Source organism: Nycticebus coucang, chromosome 12 (assembly GCF_027406575.1).
Source record: "Nycticebus coucang isolate mNycCou1 chromosome 12, mNycCou1.pri, whole genome shotgun sequence".
Lineage (NCBI taxonomy): Eukaryota > Metazoa > Chordata > Mammalia > Primates > Lorisidae > Nycticebus > Nycticebus coucang.
The window spans coordinates 25,957,938-25,980,821 of record NC_069791.1 but is presented as its reverse complement, the minus strand read 5'-3'; the positions used below and the strand labels follow the sequence as shown (position 1 = coordinate 25,980,821).

The 22,884-nt window shown below is 40.0% G+C and overlaps 1 protein-coding gene across 1 annotated transcript in view; it reads right to left on the bottom strand.

Moving 5' to 3' along the window:
- Positions 1-3,556: 3,556 nt before the first annotated feature.
- Positions 3,557-22,884, bottom strand: part of ABCD2 (ATP binding cassette subfamily D member 2) — a 100,701-nt gene continuing 81,373 nt past the window's right edge. Inside the window, exon 10 of the mRNA XM_053557615.1 lies at positions 3,557-3,717. Coding sequence (XP_053413590.1) covers positions 3,663-3,717 — 55 coding nt within the window. The 3' untranslated portion in view covers positions 3,557-3,662. The remainder of the gene's footprint in view (positions 3,718-22,884) is intronic.

Below are 22,884 nucleotides of genomic sequence, written 5' to 3'. Positions count from 1 at the left end.
ACTCAGTGAAAATGGTTTCCAAATAGTTCCGTGGATTTGAAGCTCAGTTTGTAAGACATACTAGACACCTAAATCTAAACCCTTTGGCTCTTTTCCTTTAAATTAAAAATATTTATTTGTATATGCTATAATTTTACATTTTTCATGCTTTTATTTTCACAGCAACCCTTGGACTTCAATTTAAATTTCCATTTGTGCTATCAATCTTAATAAATCCTTTCTAGTAAGATGAGATATAATTTTATAGTTATAGAATATTCTTGGCTACTCACATTAGTGGAGGCATGAGGTTTTGGAAATCAGGTTTTCACCAGGAACTTGATCTTTCCCAATTATATTTTCTATCAATATACAAACTGATCAATAAGTAAACTAATTGATATAAATGTTATATTACTCCTATGTTTATTATGTTAATTGCTTCGTATCTCCAACTCTCTAACCACCCTTCTTCTGGTAAATGCACCATACTTTTATTTTTTTTTTTTGTAGCACCTTTCTCCTGACTACCTATTTCTAGTAGGAGGTGCCAATTTCACCTCCCAAACAATCCCAGTCCCAGTGATTGGACCAAATTAGACTGATAATGTTGTTTCCCAAGATTCCTTTCTAATTTAGGCAGAAAAAGAACCACGTGAGAGGAGGTACTTGTTTATTTCACATATTTACTAATTTGAGAATTGTCTGTGACTATTATTTAATGTTTTTATAAGTTGATTTCAAAATCCATCCTTACATAATAAATATACAGAGTAACCTATCATTAGGTATAACCCTTATATTAATATGGAATTTAACATTTTTAGGTAGTCAAACATGTTTTGTGCTTTGGGTGCGAAGTGTGTAAAGTTTCTTTGCCCCTGAGTTTGATTCGTGTTCTCAATGGCATGCTCACAAATTCTCTCATAGTTTTATTCACTCGTTTTTGCCAAAGTACCAAACAACAGATCATTCAACTCTTCAAGGTTAGGAAGTGGCATTCACTGTATTCATTCTGGAAAGGGATCGTTCCTAATAAGCAGAACTCAGGAAGAGGGGGACAATTTCCTTGGCTTAGTGTTTTGTAAAAGTCTCAGGACCACCCACTTAGAAGTTAGACATAGCAAGAATGTTATTTGCAACTGTTTTAAAAAAAGTGGAGGGGGGAGAGTCTGTGCACCTGTCACAAGGCTGTAGTGACAGCTTAACAGGGACAAAGTATGCAAGGCCTGTGCTCGGCAATTACTTGTCTCACACGAGGTGTAAATGCCATGCTGTTTCAAGAATTCCTCTGCAAAACATCAAGCCTAGAAATACCTTCCATGTTTTTTTGTTTGTTTTTTTTGTGAGAGATTCTATCCTGTTTGTCATCTTTAATTTGCAGAAAATAATAAAAAGTAGCTGATTTCTAAGGGCAGAAGAAAAGCTTATGAAATCTCACAGAATGATAATTGTCAAAAAGAGAATTTTTTTTAAGTAGTATTTTCATATACTGGTATATTACTCAGCAATGAAAATAAACAAATTGCAGGTACACACAAACATGGATAGGACCTTATTACCAGAATGGGGAGCAAAAAATTTAAGACACAGGAGAAAGCTATTAGCATTTGTTCACCCAAAGTTCAGGAACAGGAAAGTATACATGGGTGGTAAAAAAAACTATACCAACCTCAAGGAAGTGATTATCATAGAGTCTTAATAATGATTAAGTTTAGGGGAGAGGAAGGAGAATAGAGTCTGAGAAGAATACATCAGAGCCAAGGGGTTCCGGAGTTACTAGCAACATGTAGTTCCCAGCCTGCATGAGTGTTTACTTTGTAACTTTTCATTTTATTCTGCTTTTTTTTTTTTTTTTGGAGACAGAGTCTTACTTTGTCACCCTCAGCAGAGTGCTGTGGTGTCACAGCACACAGCAATCTCCAGCTCTTGGGTTTAGGCAATACTCTTGCCTCAGCCTCTTGAGTAGCTGGGACAAAAGGCACCCACCACAACGCCTGGCTATTTTTTGGTTGCAGTTTGGCTGGGGCCGGGTTCGAACCCACCACCCTCGGTATATGAGGCCGGGGCCCTACTCACTGAGCCACAGGCACCGCCCCTGCTTTTTTCTTGAAAGGTTCCAGAGTATAGTTTCTTTGTTTTTTTGGTGTGTTTTGATTTCTTTTTTTGAGCCAGGGTCTTGCTCTGTGAGTGGCGTCATCGTAGCTCACTGAAACCTCAAACTCCTGGGTTCCAGCAATCCTCCTGCCTCAGCCTCCTGAGTAGCTAGGGCTGATTTTTTGCTGTATTTTGTAGAGACCGGCTTTTGCCCTTGCCCAGGCTGGTTTCAAACTCCTGGTCTCCAGTGAGACTTCTGCTTCAGCCTTCCAAATCCTGCTAGGATTATAGGCTTGAGCCACCACACCTGGCTGATTGTGGGTTTTTCTCTTTGTTTGTTTTTTGTTTTTTCTTTATTTCACATTTTGATTACATAATGTGCTTTTGTACATTTTAAGTCAAAGATGTAAATGTGCCTTTCACCCAAAATATGTGCATTGTACCAGTTTGGAGTGAATTTACCCAACCTCTCCTTTCCCCTCCCACCTGCCTGATTTCCACCGAGTTTTACTTCCATACGTGTACATAAGTGTTGATCAACTAGTTCCAATTTAGTATTGAGTGCACGTGGTCTTTTTTCATTCTTGCGATCCTTCACTTATAAGAATGGTCTCTAGTTCTATACAGGTTGCTATAAAAGAACCAGACAACCACTTTTTTTGGGGGGGAGGTGTGAGCTGAACAGTACTCCACAGTATACATATACCACATTTTATTAATCTACTCATGTACTGATGGGCACTTGGGTTGTTTCCACATCTTTGCAATTGTGAATTGTGCTGCTATAAACATTTAAGAACAAGTGTCTTTTTGATAAAATGTCTTTTTATTTTTGCATAGCCTAAAAATCACTGGCATAGTTAATTGAAAATGCTTACTTCTTTGAAAATATCAAATCATTTTTTAAGTGGTTCAATTGAGGAATTATTTATAACTGCATGGAATCTACATTTGAGGGTCCAGATTTTTAGTGAGCAAACCAGGATGTTACCTTTTAGTGATGAGAGGAAATCTTTAATTTAAAAATGTTGGCATTAGATTCTAGCAAACATGCTTAAACAAAAATAAAATCACTTTCTCATTCCTTGGGGGTTTACATAAACTAGGCGACACATTTTTATTTCATATGTACTTAGATGCTTTAAATATCTGTGCTGAGTTGCTGTCATTTTTTGCAGATGTCATGTCAAACAAAAGATTAATGAAGGTGCTTATAGAGTTAGAAGTTGATATTATCATTTGGAAACATTTATTTTAAGGACAGGTTAGCACAACCATTTTCCCATCAGCACTAAATTCAAAGAAGATTCAAACATTTCATTTGAAAATGCTTCAAATATTCAAAACAATCTTTTATGCTATTGTAAATTAGAAGGCTTTAGAAGCTTCGTCCTCAGATACTTGTACATTAAGAAGGATGAGTTTCACTTAAATATTTCTAAAACCTGAGGTTGATGTATATGTATAAGGAAGTAAACCTGTATACTCACAAGAACCACAGTGGTCTGGAGCCTGACTGCCCTTCCAACTTGATGCCTTCCTATTCTCCACTTTCCACTAAATGTACATAGTTGATGAGTATCAAACTACTTGATGTTTTGTATTTCCACATCTTCAACTGTTGTGTGAAGACTCTTTTGCCTGTCAGTTAGAAAAGTCAATTTAAGCTATGTCAAGAGAAACAACTTTAAAAAAAATAAATAAATAAAACACATTAAATGTTCATTGTACAATTCCAAATCCTGTTGAGATAACATCTATTAAAATTTTGTTATGGATCATTCTAGATCTTATACACACGCGTGTACACACCCACATGCACAAAGATTTTATTCATGTGGGATGATATTATCTATGTTGCTTTTTCAATGGCTTTTTTTTTCATATAGTGGACAGTTTCCCAAGAGAATATTAAAGAGTAAAGTAGACATCTACATTATTTTCTAATGGTTGCATTAATGTATATTTAGGATAGTTCCATTTTCAGTGGGAATTTTATGGACATTATCCAGACATATCACACAAAAAACCAGGAAAAGTTAAATATCCATCAGCAAGAATAGAGGAACCAAGGAAATTGTGCAATAGGAACCCTTTGATTTTCCTTCCAGGGATCTGTGAGTAATATATCTTTCAGTTTAGGTTCTCCAGAGAAAATCAGATCGGTCCAACTGAGGTCAGGCATTACTCTTTGTCCCATTAGGTTTGACCAGAAGACACATAAAAAAAAAAAAAAATAGCTGCCATGAACCAACACCTGAGTAAGAAGCCCAGCCCCCATCTCATTTGATTTTGCTTATAGTGCTTACACAGTGTCTTCCCACCGCCATGGAAAGAGTTGTGATGAAGTAGTGTCCAGAGCCTTCAGTAAGACATTGTCCTCCTCTCGTGTCACTCCCTGTACTTGTTTTATAAGGGTGGACGTGAAGTTTAAATTTAAATTGCACATGAACTTTATGTCCATACTGTATAACACTACGTGCTGAATTGGAATATTTTTATTGTGATGGGCTCTAACGTTCAGGCTGAGGGTGGGCCAGCCTGTGGAGCTGCAATGAAGGGAGGGGACACAGGGAAAGAAAGTCAGACCTGAGTCATAGCTCCTCGCCTTTAGAATCCCACACACTCCCTGCCATCGTGTTCTCAAGCTCCAGCCCAACATGTCCAGTTGCTTACCAGCACTTCTCCCTAGACATCCAACGGACACTTCCAATCGGCATTTCCAACACTGCATTTATCTTCTCGCAAACTTCTGGGTTATCTCAATTAATAGCATCTCCAGACAAAGCTGCCCTCACTTTTATTTTTCAGTCAGGTCACCAACTTCCGTCAGCTCTTCCTCCAAGGCATCTGAGTCACTCTACTTTTTTCCATCCCGTTGCAACTGTCCTGGTACAGGGGACCTTCTTCTCAAGCCTGGAGGAGAGCAGCTCCTAACCCACCTAACTTATCTCCTCCCTCTAGTCTCACTTCCTGCAGTTAACTCTTGACAGTGCAGCTTGTGCGAGCAAAACCGATCACTTCTTTTGTAAGTAATCTCTCTTCAGAATAAAGCTTAAAGGCCTCAGCACAGCACGGCATAAGGTGGCATTGCACAGCCTTCAAGGCATTTCAGGAATTGTCTGCTCCTTCTATCCCAACCTGTCCATTCCTCCCTCATTAACTCATTTCTGTTTCCTGATAGCTCCCTGATTTTTTTTGCCTGTGGAGCACTGGTTCTGAACCTTGACTACACGTTAGAATCACCTGGAAAGCTTTAAAAGCTCCTGCTACTGAGGCCGTCCTAGACCAGTTAAATCAGAAACTCTGGGAGATGAGACCCCGGCATCAATATGTTTTTGAGTTTCCAAGATGATTCCAACGTGCAGTCAAGTTTGGAAACCTTTGCGATCCTTAGCATATGTCAACTTCCTCTCCCCGAGCCAATTCCCTCCCCACCTTTTGCTTATTCTTCTGCCTTCAGTCCCACCCCCAGGCTGCCTAGCTCCCGATCATTCCACAGAGCTTATCTTGTAACCACTTTTGCTAGGAAGCCTTTCTTGACTACAGAGAATAAAATCAGCGAAGAGATGGACAGTTTTGAACAATGATACTCTCCCAGGTCTCTAAATTCATATTTATAAGCTATCCTGTGAACCATTTGATATCTATGTAATAAACATTTTGAAGACTCAGTTGGGGCCAGGCATGGTAGCGCATGCCTGTAATCCCAGCACTTTGGGAGGCTGAGGCAGAAGATCGCTTTAGCCTGGGTTGTTTGAATCTGCAGTGAATCATGATTTTATCATTACACTCCAGCCTGGACTACACAGTGAGTTCCTGTCTCAACAAAAAGAACATAAAAAAACCGGTGAGCCTCATTTGTGTCTACCAGCCTAATAATACCCAGATATTCATTAATTGCATTAACTACCACTCTTGAGCTTTGTGCTAGGTGATTTGTCTGCATTATGTAATATATTCCTTTTAAAAATCTTCAGTAGATATTCAAATCCCATTTTACTGCTGAGAAAACTGAAGTTTGGAGAGTTTAACAAATTTTCCAAATGCATCCAAAAACTATAAAATAGATACCAATATGAATTAGAAAAACAAAAAATAAAATATTCCCCAGTTTTCTTTGAAAATCAGAATAAATGGAAAGCTTTGAAATCTTTGAAGCCAAGTAATGCTTTTCAAAAGTATATTTTTAAAATGTCTGATGCTATGGAAGGAACTGTTCAGCAGGACAGAAGAATAATAAACAAAAATATTGGAAAGAGCAACAAATGATGTTATGACATACAACTGTTTCTGATAAGATTCAAACAAGAAAACTACCAATGCACTTATTTTACAATAAATTGGAAAACAGTTATTAATGCGTACTTAAGGGCGGGTGCATTTCAAAAGCAATAGTTAGGAACAAAAACTTGAACAGGATTTCTAGATGTTTGAATGCACAGACACCTTGATATCTACTGCATGGCTGGCAGACATCAGGTTTCAGAACCAGAGCCCACACCACACCCTTTTTATGCACTCCCCCTCTCTTCCCCCCTCCTCCCTTAACCGCTCACAATCTCTATTTTTCCAGCTTGTTCTGTGTGCTCACCTCCTTGTCATTACCATAAATAATCAGCAAGATAGAACCTGTGTGGTACAAGTGCCACACCTTGGTTGTGTTGTGAGCAACCACTTGAAATGGTAGTAACCTAAACATTTGCACACTTCTCACCACCATGCCCCATATTTAAGTGTTTCATAACAAGTTAATTCAACAGGTGAAATATCTGAATACCTCTTCATGGTTAATACTCGACCTAAAAGTTACCTTTCTCTGTCAATTGAAGTGCTGACCAGCTGAAACTCTTGACTTTGCAAGCCTGTGATGGTTTTCACTGGCAGCTCATAGTGAATTAACAATAAAAAAACAAGAAAACAATTGTTCTGCCCTGTGGAGGACTGAATAGGGGAAAACAAAAGGTTTTGTTTAGCTGTAAACCATGTAAAAGCAGAGGTACAATACCGGCTTTTGCCAAGGCTAAAGTAAAGCAATCAGCAATGGGCCTTGAGGGATCATACCATCCAGTAAAACAAAAGGAAAAAAAAAATACTGAGGTTCGTAGTAAACAGTAAGATGGGCAGGAAAAGCGCCCACTGTGAGGGACTTTGGTTTATCCTGTTTTCACTGCACTCAAGCCTTCTGCAGATGTTAATCCTCCCCTCCTTGTGTTCTGTTGAGTATTCTGTGGGTCTTCCCAAATACAAGACAATTTTTCATCCCCTTTCTTCCCAAAGAAAGTGTGAGAATATTGAATATGTTATAATGAGTTGCCAATATTGGAGAGATGCCAAACTCTGATATCCAAGACACTAATACCACCTGCCCCTAACACATATGAGGTCTGGAGTGTACAGAAAGGACAAAATTATACTGTTAGATGAAAAGCTGTGGGCGGCGCCTGTGGCTCAGTGAGTAGGGAGCCGGCCCCATATGCCAAGGGTGGCGGGTTCAAACCCGGCCCCGGCCAAACTGCAACAAAAAGAAAAAATAGCCGGACGTTGTGGTGGGCGCCTGTAGTCCCAGCTACTCGGGAGGCTGAGGCAAGAGAATCACATAAGCCCAAGAGTTAAGAGGTTGCCGTGAGCCGTGTGACGCCACGGCACTCTACAGAGGGCGGTACAGTGAGACTCTGTCTCTACAAAAAAAAAAAAAAAAAGAAAAAGAAAAACTGTATAAACCAGACAGATCCTTTAACTTAAGAGTGAAGAAACTGAAGGTCAGAAGGAGAATTAATTCACCTCTTTAAACTCACATTAGTTACTGGAAAACTTAGGATAGGATCCAGATCTCATGAATTCCAGACAACTATATTTTCCTACTTCTAATCATTGTAGTAAATTAATTTTGTTTGCAGAATTCATGACACCTGAAATAGCTGATGACATCTTGGCTATCCCAAAACTAGGGGTAGGGCCGCAGCCAAAGAAAAGCTCAAACATTTTAGTTGATTTTTTTAGAATTTAAGTTTATATTGGGCTTCTTCACAAACTTCACGGATATAAAAAAAAATTTTTTTTTTAATATCTGGGTTTTGGTGGCACAGTCTCCGCTGGGCAATCTGTGGCTTATCAGTTTTGCAATGCTATTTCAACTGTTGCATTTCCCTTTGATATGTCACTGTCATTCTTTCCGCATGACTAACCATTGTACTCTGTGTTTTCAAACGAGACGGTACAGCTTCTCTGGAGGAACTACTGAGTAACTGGAAGATTCACCTGTTTGCCTATGATAGTTGACACTTTCATCTCTGTGTTTTATGCAGTTCTTCTTAGCTCAGGTAGCTGGCTTTGGAATAAACCCAATAGGGCCTAATTCATTCTGATAGTTTAAGAGCTCTGGTATCAGCTTTACTTACGATATTTTTGCTAAACATCAAATAAGCCATTTCTTTTCTTCTTTGGTGCTCTGCTGACTAGCTGAGATTGATGTCAGCTTCATGAAGTCAAGACAGAGTTGTTCTTACCTGGCAGCATTTAATTCAATAGCGTGTCTGTGACATACCAGATAAGTTAAGCACGAACTCTGTAAGTACTTGTGATGGCTGTGTCCCAAACGCAATTTCAGGATCATCAGTGTTCAGGGCACCCAGCAGGAACCACAACATGTTACTGTCATTAGTCCCACCCTAGGCCCTGGCCAATCATGCTACTTCTCGGATCCAGACCTCGACTTTACAGTGGAAATTGTACCTACCATCCCCCCTCATTTCTAAGATTACATCTAACTAAAAATACCGGGTGCTTGTCTTATAAATTGTGAGCTCCTTATGTGCAATGACCAGCAGGTATTTAACTTTGACTTCTTAATGACTATCACCTTGATGCTTTATGGCTATTTAATAAATTTGAATAAATAAGTAAATGAGTAAGAAATGAACAGATGTGCTCTGAATCCCTCCCATACAAAGATAATCCTATTGATACTGAACCTTAATTAAGCCAATTTTTCTCTCCTATGGTAATTCTTTGCTTGCCTTTTCCCTAACTGCAGCGCCCTTTCTTCACCTCTGTCTCAAAAGAAACTGTCCCTTTTGGGCTATGGTTTACGATTATAGGGAATTGCAAGGCTTGTAGAAGATGCTGGTCTCATATGTCAAAGTAATAAGGTACTGATTGACATACTCTAATCAATTATTGGATATTTATTGGGGACAATGATCAGAATTTCAATTTGCATGCAAAACTGACATCGTCCATTAAGAGATTGCCCAGGGACGGAACACTGAGATGGGGGCAGAATAGAATTCATAAGAACTAGATGACTAGGAAGCGTAACACTAGAGGTGAGCATCTAACCGTGACCACAGAGGCCGTTCAGCCCTTCCCAGCCCCAGCCCCTGCAAGGAGCGCTGGATGGTTGATGGTTGCTTAGCAACCACAATCTCTTCCACCTGCCAATCTCAGTTGCTTATAAAGGATTTCTGGTTTCTCACATTTTTCTTTTACCTTTTAGAACTGCCTTTGATATTCGCTTACTAATCTCATTTCAAATGTCACTAAAAGTACTATTTGTTCAGAAAGCTGAACCCTATTCAAGAGAGTTCAGTGGCTATGGAAAGTTGTGTGTTGCTGACCCCACAGACACAGGGACGATAGCCAAGGCAGCATTCTTTAAATGCATAAATCCTTCACCTCTAAATTCTGCTTGGATGCAAGAAATTGAATGCAAGGAAATATTTGGAAACTTGCTTAACTTATCTCCCTAATGTGTGTGTGTGTGTGTATATATATATATTTTTTTTTTTTTTTTTTTTTTGGAGACAGAACCTCAAGCTATCGCCCTGGGTAGACTGCCATGGCTTCACTGCTCACAGCAACCTCCAAATCCTGCTCTTAAGTGATTCTCTTGCCTCAGCCTTCAAGTAGCTGGGACTACATGCGCCCGCTACAACGCCCGGCTATTTTTGTTGTTGTTGTTGCCATCGTCATTGTTGTTTAGCAGGCCTGGGCTAGGTTCAAACCCACCAGTGGTCCATGTGGCTGGTGCTGTAACCACTGAGCTATGGGCACCCTATATATATTATATATTTAATATATAATATTTTTAAAAAACTGGAAGCAACCTTAAAGTTATACACAATGATTGGCTAAGTACATGATCATCCATCCATCCATACATACAGTGGGGTATCACACAATGACCACCAAGACAGAAAATGGAAGGAAAAAAAGGCAGAGCAAGGCTGCTGAAATAAAAACTGCTCAGACTCAATTATGAAGTGGCATTAAGGAGCAAAAGCAGCCGGGTTCAGTGGCTCATACCTCTAATTCTAGCACTTTGGGAGGCCTGGGCAGAAGGATATCTAGAGCCCAGGGTTTTAAGACCAGCCTGAACAAGAGCAAGACCTGGTGTCTACAAAAAATGCCAAAATTAGCCAGGAATTGTGGTGGGCGCCTGAAGTTCCAACTGCTTGGGAGGCTGAGGCAGGAGGATTGCTTGAGCTCCAGAGTTTGAGGTTGCAATGAGCTATGACGAAGTGACTGCGTCCAGCCTGGATGACAGATTAGACCCCGTGAAGGAAGGAAGGAGGGAGAGAAAGAGGGAGGAAGAGAAGAAAGCTAAGAAAGAAGGGTAAACTCTGAAGTTGAATAAATCAGGGTTTGAATTCTAGGTCCACCATTTGATTTCTGGGTGTTATTCAGTGTTACTTGGGAGGCTGAGGCAGGAGAATAAAAAAAAAAAGAACTGTGAGTGAATCATTAAGTGAGCGCCTTCTGTACACCTACCCGGGGGGATCTTTTGACCTGATGCGGGGACTACCCTCCAGAGACAGGCAAAGCTAGCATGCTAGTTTACATAATCGCTTCAATTATAAAATAAATAAACAGAAGTTAAACATTGAAAAAGCAAACGAGTAAGCCTAGGTTGGTTCATAAACACTATCTGCAAGCTCTGAAGATGTCCCCAAGCTGTGGGCTGACGGAGACTCAAGTGAGACCTGAAGCAGTGCTCCCAACCTCCACTTGCCTTTCCCTTCCCATTCTTAGTCCTATTGCGAAAATCGAGGAGCTACGGCCTTAATTATGACCTTGTCGTTTTCCTGCTCTGACAGGTAACACGGACCCACAGACACTTCTCTGCATCTTTCATTGGATAAGATTCAGTTCTGGGATATCAACGAAGGTTAGCTGGATCATAAAGTCAAGAAAGTAAGTGAACTTGTTTCACGTGTAAGAAAGAAATGGCTGTGAAGTTCTCCTGGAGCCCACGCATTCGCTCCCCTTCCTGAGTCTGTGTAATGTATGGAATTTAAGTACTTTTGTTATAATTTGCATGCTCTGGACTCATGTCAGTCACATGCTCTGAGATATATCTCCAGAGGAGCATCACCCCTGCGGTATGCTCCAGGTTACCACTCAGGGCAGATACTCCGTCATATGTGTCTATGACCACGTAAGCACCAGTTTGACCTTTGGGAGACTGACAGAGAATTAAAATCTGAGCCCTTAGCTCCACTTTTTGGGGTGCGCCAATGTCAAGACAATAACAATAAGAATAATAATGTAACTTTTATGTCACACCATACAATTTATAAAAGGCTTTGTGGTCTTACTATTTGAATGTTGAGAATCTTTGTTTTATTTCATATGATTTCTGCTAATCAAAAAAGAAAAAAGACTAACATTAATAAATTACTTGCCCAAATATACAGACATGAACTGCTTAGTTCCAGTGCTCTATTCATTAAACGAGGTTAGTGTTCTCAAGTCTACAGTTTCACTACGAAAGGTTATTTAACACAATTTATATAGGAAGTAAATATTAGCTCATTGAAACCTTTGGTGTTGATGCTAAAATTAAACATGACACTTCCTTTATAGAAGGTTTTGCTGAAATGGGTGTCAAGGAGCTAATTTATTGAGGCTCAAAGTAGGATGGAACTCCTATCATGGATTTTTTGTTTGTCTGTTTTTTAATCGCAGATCTTGTTGTGTCCACGCAGAAGTATTATTCATTGGTTTGAATAATCCTTTCTCAAGAGGCAGGTAGAAAAAATAAACTACTATATTGAACACTATAAAAATAAACTACTATATTGAATAGCAATCCTATTGCAAAGTTTCCTTTATGAGGAAATGGAAAGGTTTATATAAAACTTTCCATGATAATTAAAGGGGTGGTGATAAAATTCCCATTGGATTACATAGGGAGAGACGCAGACCCAATCGTAATTACATAGCATGTTTTAGTAACACTCTATAGGCGCTGATTAGATAGTCAAAATACCCTCTCCATGAGGTAGGGTGAGTTTTGCTATCCTTATTTTCCCTGTGAAGAAGTAAATATGCAGAGTGTTTCCGGGACGTGCCCCGCGTCAGGCAGGTGAGTCATGGTGAGCTGAGGTTAAAACCCACAGCTCTGACTGTGTTATTCCTGGAAGTTGCTACACTTCTTTCCAAGTTCCTATGTTAAAACATTGCTCTTCATGGTTCACAATCATTATCATTTCTGATTAAATGTTTTTATTAAAATTATGATACCCTGTTGTGTTTACAGTTTATTTCTTCTGCTCCTTTCAGAACTTGGTAGACATCCACAGGACAGTCTGTCATGATTCTATGGCCAAGGGTCTATTTTCCTTCTATTTATTTATTTATTTATTTATTTATTTATTTTTAAGACAGAGTCTCACTCTGTTGCCCTGAGTAGAGTGCCATGGCATCATCACAGCTCACAGAAACCTCAAACTCTTGGGCTCAAGCTGTTTTCTTGTCTCAGCTTCCCCAGTACCTGGGACTACAGGTGCCGGCCACGATGCCAAGCTAGTTTCTCTATTTTTAGTAGAGACGGGGTCTTGCTCTTGCTCTGGCTGGTGTCGAACTCCTGAGCTCAAGCAATTCACCCACTTAGGGGACTCCCAGAGTGCTAGGATTACAGGTGTGGACCCACCACGTCCAGTCCAGGGGTGTGTTTTCTGATAGATATAGAGTAAAATAAAGAAGATGACTAGAGAGAAGTCGGAAAAAATAATGACATTTACATTCTAGGGTATGTGTACATATACAGTACATGGGTGTGCATGTACCTAGCCTAGATTGTGAAAACATGCACACATACACACACATGCCCTAGGGAACCCATGTCTCTCAGAATGTGCTAATGACTATTTTGAACTGAAATTACTGGGGACCGAAATGAAGGCACCCAAAAATACCCGTGGAACGAACTAGATAAGAGTTAGCAGCTACCTTACCTGGAACAATTTTGGTTTTGTTTCCATTGTTGGCATACTCCTTTAACCCCTGAAAACATTTCGTTAATGATTCCTAACCAGAGAGGTCATTTCTGTGTATTTTAGGAGCACTGGTATTTAAGGCCCAGCTCCAGCAGGTAACCTTGGAGTAAGCCTTCAACCACTCGCTTTACTCAGATGTAAAATGAAGCAGGTTAGGGAATGCAAGATGCTAAAACTCTTCGCACAGGCCTTTTATGGATACACAGCATGGCTGGTACTGGGCCCTGCCAGACCCCTGGGCCCCAGCCTTTGTCCCAATTTTCTGAATCCTTCACCCAACCCGCAGCTACTCTCTGATCCCTCATAGTACAAGGATCAAATATAATGCACAGGAATTCTCTATAACCCAAAATGTTGGGGAGGGGGGGATGTAAGTATTTGTTGTTTCCAAAGATGAAATGGTTGGGTACAAGTGAGTCAAAACCGATTAGAAACAGGCAAGCAGTCACTGAAATTCCTGTGGCTTCTAAGATGGAGCCTATATTTCAGTTAACCTTGAACGCAATTTAGTTTACTTCAGCCCCTAGAAGAAAAGTGAATTTTCTAGATGCAGGACAAAAATTAATTTTACTTAATTTTTTAAAAACACAGGTCATGCCTTGTTCAAAATCTCTAGCAATATATCACAAAATGTGCTCTTGAGTTCACATCTATCACTGGAGAGAACGTAATGTATTATTCCCAGAGAACATAATATGTCTTCCGTATCAGAGTGTGGAGAAAATTTAACCTTATATGACATCTTCTTTCCTTTTGTCTTTCAAGTTGTGAGAGGTTTTGAAATTATAGGAAAGCAATAGTGATAGCAAATATTCACACAGTGGCTGTGTGCCAGGTTTTGTTCGAGGCCCTCCGGGTATATTGAGTCATTAGATTTTCACAATAACCCTTTGAAGTAAATGCACCTTTTTTACTCATTTTATGAGTGCAAAAAGTGAGGCTCAAAGTCACACAGCTAATAAGTGGCAGAGCTTCGGAATTTGAATGCAGGTTGTCTGGCTCCCATCTGGGCTCCTGACCACGGCCTGATACCACCACTTTTCACAAAGGGAACATGACTCTCCCAATCTGATCAGTGCTGACCTTTCACGTGTTTTCTCCAGATTACTTTCCTCCTTGTGTGGTGCCCAGAAGATTATAAACGGAACAGAGCAAGGTGGCTCCTGCTTCATGCCCATTGCCCTTCACATGAGCTGGGAAAGTATTAGTCTCTGCATCAGCGGCACAGTGTCTTTGAAAATTTATGCCTGCAAAAGCCATAAGCATATTAGAAAATCCAATTTTAAAAGATATTTATAAGTCCTAATAGTATTTTATCAATTTTGGTAAAAAAAACAAAAAAAAAAAAACTTTTATTCTTCATCAGAGACATTCTTCACCTTTAATTGTAAGAGAAAAAAAAGGAAAGTACTGTTTGGGATTCCAAACTAAATATACCTGATTTTATCATGATTCTTTGTCATCATAAATAAATTTTTTGATCAAAAATTATCTTCTTTTCAGGGTGCACATTCTCTGATGGGCTTTGCAATGGTGTTCACTAGCAAGAGTGTTACTGGCAGTGTTTTTGTATAATTTAGATAGTGGATTTAAGAGTTAACATTTAAGAATTTCTTTCTTTTTTTTTTTTTTGGAGACAGAGTCTCAAGCTATCGCCCTGGGTAGAGTGCTGTGGCATCACAGCTCACAGCAACCTCCATCTTGGGCTTAAGCTATTCTCTTGCCTCAGCCTCCCCGGTAGCTGGGACTACAGATGCCCACCACAACGCCTGGCTATTTTTTGGTGTAGTTGTCCTTGTTGTTTGGCAACTGGGCTGGGTTCAAACCTGCCAGCTCTGGTGTATGTGGCTGGCACCCTAGCTGCTGAGCTACAGGTGCAGAGCCAACATTTAAGAATTTCTGTAATATCTCACACTGCTGCATAGCAAACTATTTGCATCAGGAAAAAAAATCCGCATTTTTTCTTACTGCCCATCTTGTCTGTTAGAATAGGATTTTAAACACTTTTTTGAAGTCCTTTATTTTCCATTTTTTTCATTCTTTTAAATGCTGGGTCAAAGTATTTTTAGTGTACTGAAAAGCTAAAGCAACGTTTTATTGGGCTGGTTAATGGTTAGTGTGACATCTATAAGTTACTGATTTCTGAGTTGTGAAATAAAGACTTCCTTTTGCAAGAGATATAGTCAAGGGCCATTTAAAGCACATAGATCATTAAATTATTCAACAGGCATTTGGTTCACGTCAAGGTGTTGTTCTAGATATGGGGTATTTTATTCACACTGCAGTGAATAAAAACTTCTGCTTATATTTGGTGGGGGCGGTCAGATTTTATTGGCTTTCTCTATTATCAAGAGAGTGATCAGCTCCGTCGTAGGTGTTCATTAAAAAAATGAGGGTTTTTTTTTTGTTGTGTTCTGAATGTTTGTGTTCCTCCAAAATTCCTACGTTGAAACCTAATCACGAACGTGATGGCATTAGAAGATGGGACCTCTGAGAGGTGATTAAGTCACCAGGACAGAGCCTTCGTGGGGTTGGGATTAGGGCCGTTTTGAAAGAGCCTTGAAGAAACTGGTTAGCCCATTTGCCTTTGTGCCTGTGAGGACGCAGTGCCTGTGAGGCACCATCTGTGAAGCAAAGACCAAGCCCACAGCAGAAACTGCGTCTCCTGATGCTGGTTCTTAGACTTCACAGCCTCAGAATTATGAACAATGCATATCCGTTACCCAGCCTAGGGTATTTTGTTACAGCAATCTGAACTGACTACTATATATACATGAAGATGAAACCGTTGACCTTGTCTAGGAATCCATGTTCATGAAACGGCATTTGGACACAGAGGATGTGCTTGCCTGAGCCTCAGCACTCCATTACCTCATCTGTGGTTATAAGTCTGTTTTCCTTGCATGGAAACTGCTTTTTTTTTTTTTTGAGACATACTCTACCACCGTGGGTACAGTGCCATCTCAAACTTTTGGGCTCAAGGATCCTCTTGCCGCAGTTTTGCTATTTTTAGTAGAAAGGAGGTCTTGCTCTTGCTCAGGCTGGTTTCTAACTCCTGAGCTCAAGCAATTCACCTGCCTCAGCCTTGTACAGTGCTGGGATTACAGGTGTGAGCCACCGCACAAGGCTGCATTCTTTTTTTTGATCAGATTATGAAGGAGGTTCAGTATTTTTCAACTAGGGCCATTTTTTCTATTTTGGGTGGAATAATATTTCTTTGTGTTAGACTGTCCCAGGTTTTAAAAGACACATAGCATCCCAGGAAGCATGTACAGTATATAAAAAACTAATAGTGGAGGCAAGAGAATCGCTTAAGCCCAGGAGTTGGAGGTTGCTGTGAGCTGTGTGAGGCCACGGCACTCTACTGAGGGCCATAAAGTGAGACTCTGTCTCTACAAAAAAAAAATAATAGTGACTTCTAATCTTTGTGACAACCCAAACCACCCCCATGTTCCCAAACACCCACAAGGGCTGTTTAGGTTGAAAAATCACCGGTATTACATATTCCCTTAATTTTTTTTTTTTTTTGCTTGTTTTTCTTATGGTACTGCTACTACTACTTACAGAGAATAGGCAGATGGGACTGGAATCTTAGGCAGGTTACTTGAGGGAGTATCTGAGAAAAGTAGAGGACTAGAAAGATCTTAGGCAAGACAATGAGGTATCTAGATTTAAGTTCAGAAGTTCAAGCCCTTCTGGTTGATGACAAAGTTCAACTGTGGCCGTGGAAGTAAATGGCTCATGTGGGTGGAGATGAATCTCATTAGAGATGAAAAGGTCAAGGAATGAAACGACCCTGTTGTTAGATGAGTTATTCTCATGTACAATGAAAAGGACTCACGATAAGGTCAGGATGCGCCAAGAATGAGAAACTATGTCAGGTAATATGTCCATTTAAAAAATGGACCTGCTATATGGCATTTTAAAAGCTATTCAACATCTCTAATAGTCAGGAAAATGTAAGTAAAAAATAATTAGGTTCTTTTTGTTTTGTTTTGATTTGCCAGTTTGATACACATTAAAAGACTGATAATTTTACACACAGGGGGCATAGGAGGTAGGCAGCCACTTGTGTGTCACTGTAGGAAATGCTGCCAATCATTTTGGAAAAAAGATCTGGCAATGTGTATGACTTTTTCCATCCTACTTTTGAAAAGCTATTCTGCAGAAATATAGTTACTAGGATGAAAGCCATATGTACATTTTTTTGTTTGTTTGTTTGTTTGTTCTGAGACAGAGTTTTACTTTGTCCTCCTCGGTAGAGTGCTGTGGCATCACAGCTCACAGCAACCTCAAACTCTTGGGCTTAAGTGATTCTTTTGCCTCAGCCTCCCAAGTAGCTGGGACTACAGGCGCCTGCCACAACACTTGGCTATTTTTTGTTGCAGTTGTCATTGTTGTTTAGCTGGCCTGGGCTGGGTTCGAACCTTGGTGTATGTGGCCAGCGCCATAACCACTGTGCTATGGGTGCTGAGCCAGCTATTCAAGTTTTAATTCAGATTTTCACAAGAGGTTTTGCTACAGTGAGATATACCTCATGGAGAATTTTCCTCTTTATGTGTATGAGGTCTCTATTCAAAGATTTTTTTTTAATTACTTTAGGAAGTAGTTATCTCTAGTTAGGTAACAATTGAAAAACAGTATTCAGAATGTAACAAGCACACTCCGGCACCTGTCTTATTTTATTGCCTGAGAAGTGCCCTGAACCTCTTCGCAGTGTCTCTAGATATTGCCTGGAACCAGTGTGATGTTTCACCAAGGACAGCTCATCTGTACAGTATCATGAGTTATGAAAACAGATAACAAAAGGTAAGAAATAGAAGGCATATGTGAGGATTTAATCTTCCTACCCAAGGTGATGAAGAAGTGACGCATGTGAATGGTGTGCTTTGCAGAAGTGGGATATAAAATCACTCCTTCAGCAAAATTGTCAGAGTATTCCTGTTTTTTTTTCCTCCACCCATTTTTGAGCTAATGTCTTATGGTAGGAGCTGTGAACCTGGGAGTCATCTGTGAACTCCACCCCTTACTTCCAGTTCCACAGGAACAATAAGTAGGTGGATAGGTGTGCAGCAGGGTGGCGGCCCTGTCACATCCGTCATGTCCTTGCCAGTCCAGTTGTTGAGCCAACAGAAGGTTGCAACCCTATAAGGAATAAAGGACAATTTCTACCCACCTTATTATCTTCAATTATACACAATTAGAAAGTTCACTGGTCACATGATATTGTAAGGGCATTGACTTTGGAATCAAATCCTACAGTTATAGTTTCTAATAGTATGATATAGAGTGTTATTTTGTCCTTCCATTCTTGATTTAGAGTGTTATTTTGTCCTTCCATTCTTGATTTAGAGTGTTATTTTGTCCTTCCATTCTTTGCTTATAAAAATAAGGATTATACTATAGTCATAGAGCTTTTGTCAAGATTAAATAAAAAAATATGTTAAAGCTCCTGGCACAAAGCACGCTCAGAAAACATTGACCTCATATTTTCTTACTCTACCTATTTCACCCGGTTTGACCCTGGTCTCTCATTTAATTTTTGCCTCACTGTCCAGTTCACTTTCTGTCCTTCCTTGCCTTGTTTTTTCTCTCAATGTATTCCTACCCACCCCACCCCCCGGTACAATTGTGATTTTTTTTCTTCCTTAAATATGAGATCTGACAATGAAGTGCAAAACTCATCCTCGAAAAAGTGTTACAGACCTCATAGCTGAACGTCACTACGTTCACCTTCGACATCCTCCCCTTGGCTGTCTGGTGACTGTAATGATATTCAGCAATGAGATATGTAGCACTTTTTCTAGGATGACTTCATGAACTTAATTGTCAGATTTTGTATGTGAGGGCGTATCTCTTTCAGTAAAAAAGCTACTTTATAGAGTATTTTCTTTAATTCACATCAAACAATATAAAGTCCAAAATAAATCCACATATTTACTTTTATTTTTTTTTTTTGAGACAGATCTCACTGTCGCCCTGAGTACAGTGCCGTGATGTCACAGCTCACAGCAACCTCAAACTCTTGGGCTTAAGCGATTCTCTTGCCTCAGCCTCCCAAGTAGCTGGGACTACAGGCCCCTGCCACAACGCCCGGCTATTTTTTGTTGCGGTTGTCATTGTTGTTCAGCAGGCCCGGGCCGAGTTCGAACAAGCCAGCCTCCATATGTGTGTGGCTGACGCCCTAACCACTGAGCTACGAGAGCTGAGCCCACATATTTACTTTAAAATGTACAGTCTCTAAGTTTGAAAGATCTCAGGTAGATTTTAATTTAAAGCAATCTCTTAACTTTGAACACCAATTCGTTCTAAAATAGTCCAAAATAGGATATATATAAAGTATGAGAAGAGGTGGCCATATTTACCTAGAATCAAATAGGAACTATGACTCCATAATTGAAAAAGTCTTAAGTAAATATTGTAACTATTAAAAGTATAGAGTAAAAATTTAAATCGATGAAAGATAACCCATCCAGAAAGAACATTTTAAATTTATTCATCTGCTTTTCACATATACATAACCAGAGTCCTTATGTCTGGAAAGATGTTTTGTATTTCTGTTTGTTATTTGTTCCTTATATTATTTTCTCATATAAGAAATGTTGCTTTGATACTTTTGAGAATAATCAAGACCCCAGATAGTTCTGTCACAGAAATGCTGGTGGCAGTGATAGTTTCTGCAGCTTACATCTGAACTAGAGAGGCTTGTCTACCCAGAAACTCCATAGTTAACAGTCCAACAACATGGAAGCGGTGAAATATATTCTCTTCCTTAAGTTATGTTTTATGAAAAGACACGCACAACTATCCATAAAGTGGTCATTGATATTGACAAAGGTAAACTAATTATTTTACACACAAAGGCCAAATTCTAAAATTAACTGAAACTAATGAGTATCCTGACAAATTATGGACAAATGGGGAGGAGAGTTTTGTTGTTGCTGTTTTTAAGAATGATTTCGTGACTTTACACCAATTCTCTGGTACTTAACATAGTTCTTATAAATAGCTTTCACATGCTGTGAAGAGCAGTCATTTAATTGATAGATGGATCCATTCTTTCTTTGAATAAATATTTCTTGGGTTTTTACTATGGGCCAGGCAGAAGGCTAGGATAAAATTCAGAGCCCAAACTAAAGCAAATTCCATAGTTATCGTTCACATGAGACTGAGGATCTAGTGTAGACGGAAGTGTGAGATCGGAAACATGTTAATCAAAGAAAAGTAAGATTACAGCTGTGGTAAATGATGCGAAGGAGACGTAGGTGATGCTGTTAAAATTAAGCTGGAGAAAGCTTCTCTGTGGGATCGAAGGCAGGACTGGAATCTGAAGACAGAATGAATGAGCCTGGTGAGGAGGCAGAAACCAGCTTCCTGGGCAGGTGGAACAACCTGGGAAGCCTCTGGAATGGGAGTAAGCAGCTCCCATTTCAGGAAAGGAAATGGTACAAGATGAGGTTCAGGAAGAAGGGAATTCAGATGATGCAGGGCCTTGTAGGCCAAATTAAAGATTTTAGTTTTTTCAAGAGTTATTGAGGCCGGGTATGGTGGCTCACACCTGTAATCCTAGCACTTCAGGAAGCCAAGGCAGAAGAATCGCTTGAGACCAGTTTGAGCAACATAGGGAGACTCCATCTCCACAAAAAATAGAAAAAGTAGCTGAACCATGATGGTGCAAGCCTGTAGTCTCAGCTACTCAAGACACTGAGGCAGGAGGATCCTACGAGCTCACAAGTTTGAGGTTGCAGTGAGCTATGCTGCTGCTGTAGGCTGGGTGACAAAGTAAAATCCCATCTCAGTCAGTCAATAAATAAATACAGGCAAAACCAATGTGGTGTTAGACGTGACGGTAGTGGTTATACTGGAAGTGGAAAGTGAGGGACGAGTGATTGGAAGGTGGCATTGGGTGGACTTCTGCAGTGCTGGCATCTCCCTATTTCTTAATCTGGGTGGTGGTTAAACAGGTGTTGGATTTGTGATAATGCATTGAGCTGGATATTTATGTTTTATATCATAATATGTAGTGTATGGGATAATACACATATATAGGTATATTTGTGTGTATAATATCATACTTTAAAATATATACATTTTTGAGACAGAATCTCACTATGTCACCCTTGGTAGAATGCCATGGTGTCACAGCTCACAGCAACCTCAAACTCTTGGGCTTAAGCAATTCTCTTGCTTCAGCCTCCCAAGTAGCTAGGACTATAAGCACCCACCACAATACCCAGCTAAAAATGTTAAAATATTTTTAAAGAGTAGATTGGTAGAGTTATTGAATTGATACAGAGAATTAGTTAGGAAGCAATGGTGATAGTCCAGGTAGGAGAAAATGATTGCTCCGTGACCCTTGTTAATGATGGTGAAGATGGAAAGAAGTGGACGTGAGTGCTATGCTGTCATAGCTCACAGCAACCTCAAACTCTTGGGCTCAAGAGACCCTCAGTAGCTGGAACCACAGGCACCTGCTCCAATGCCTGGCTAATTTTTCTTTTTTTTAGTAGAGATGGGGTCTCACTCTTGCTCAGGCTGATCTCAAATTCCTGAGCTCAAGCAGTCCACCCACCTAGGCCTCTCAGAGTGCTAGGATTACAGGCGTGAGCCACAGCACCTGACAGAGGGCTATTATTTGGAGACACATGAGCAGGATTAGGTGGTGAATGAGACATGCAGTGTAAAGACTGAGATGCCACTGATGATTCCTAAGAGTGACTGAATTGTGCAGGAAAAGAGGCGGTCCTCTGGGAGCAGCAGCACAGTACGAAAGGGATGAGGAAAAGGCAAAGTTTTAATATCTGGTAGCAGAAAAGTAAAGGGTCAGCCAAGGAACAGCTATTAGAAAAGAAGGGAGAGAGGATTAGGCCTGTTCAGAAAGAAGAGAAAATTCGACAAAGTAGTTGTACAGAGTAGAAAAGTGACCTAAAGAAGTAGAGTAGGACCATTGAGTGGTGCTGGCAAGTCTTGAAATTGATCATTATGAATTTGTTTTGCCTCACAGAGTGACTTGTTCCAGCAACACTTGCCTGCTCTTGTCCAGATATGAAGAGAACCAGTGATTAGGATGACACATGATTGGAATTTTTCCAGATGGGTATGATGGGAATAGTTTTGGGGGGTAACATGGTAGGTCAAAATAGATCACTAAGTGATTGTGATAAACTCCAATTTTTCTGTCTCTTCATAGGAAAGAGAATCTTCGGTAGGCACCTGTCTCAGAGCTCCCTGAGAACACAGAAATTCACTTGAGAAAGAGATGAGGGAAGCCAGCATGATGAAGGTCAGAGGTCTCCAGAATTCCTCCCTCCTCTCCTGAGCGCACTCTCCATTGCTGCTGCAGCTGCAGTTACATCTTACCATTTCTTCTTCCCTTTCCTTTTTATTCTTTTTGAGACAGAATTTTGCTCTGTTGTCCCACTAGAGTGCCATGGCATCAGCCTTGCTCACAATAATCTCAAACTTCTGCCTCAGTCTCCTGAGTAGCTGGAACTACAAGTGCCAGCCATGACACCCTGCTAATTTT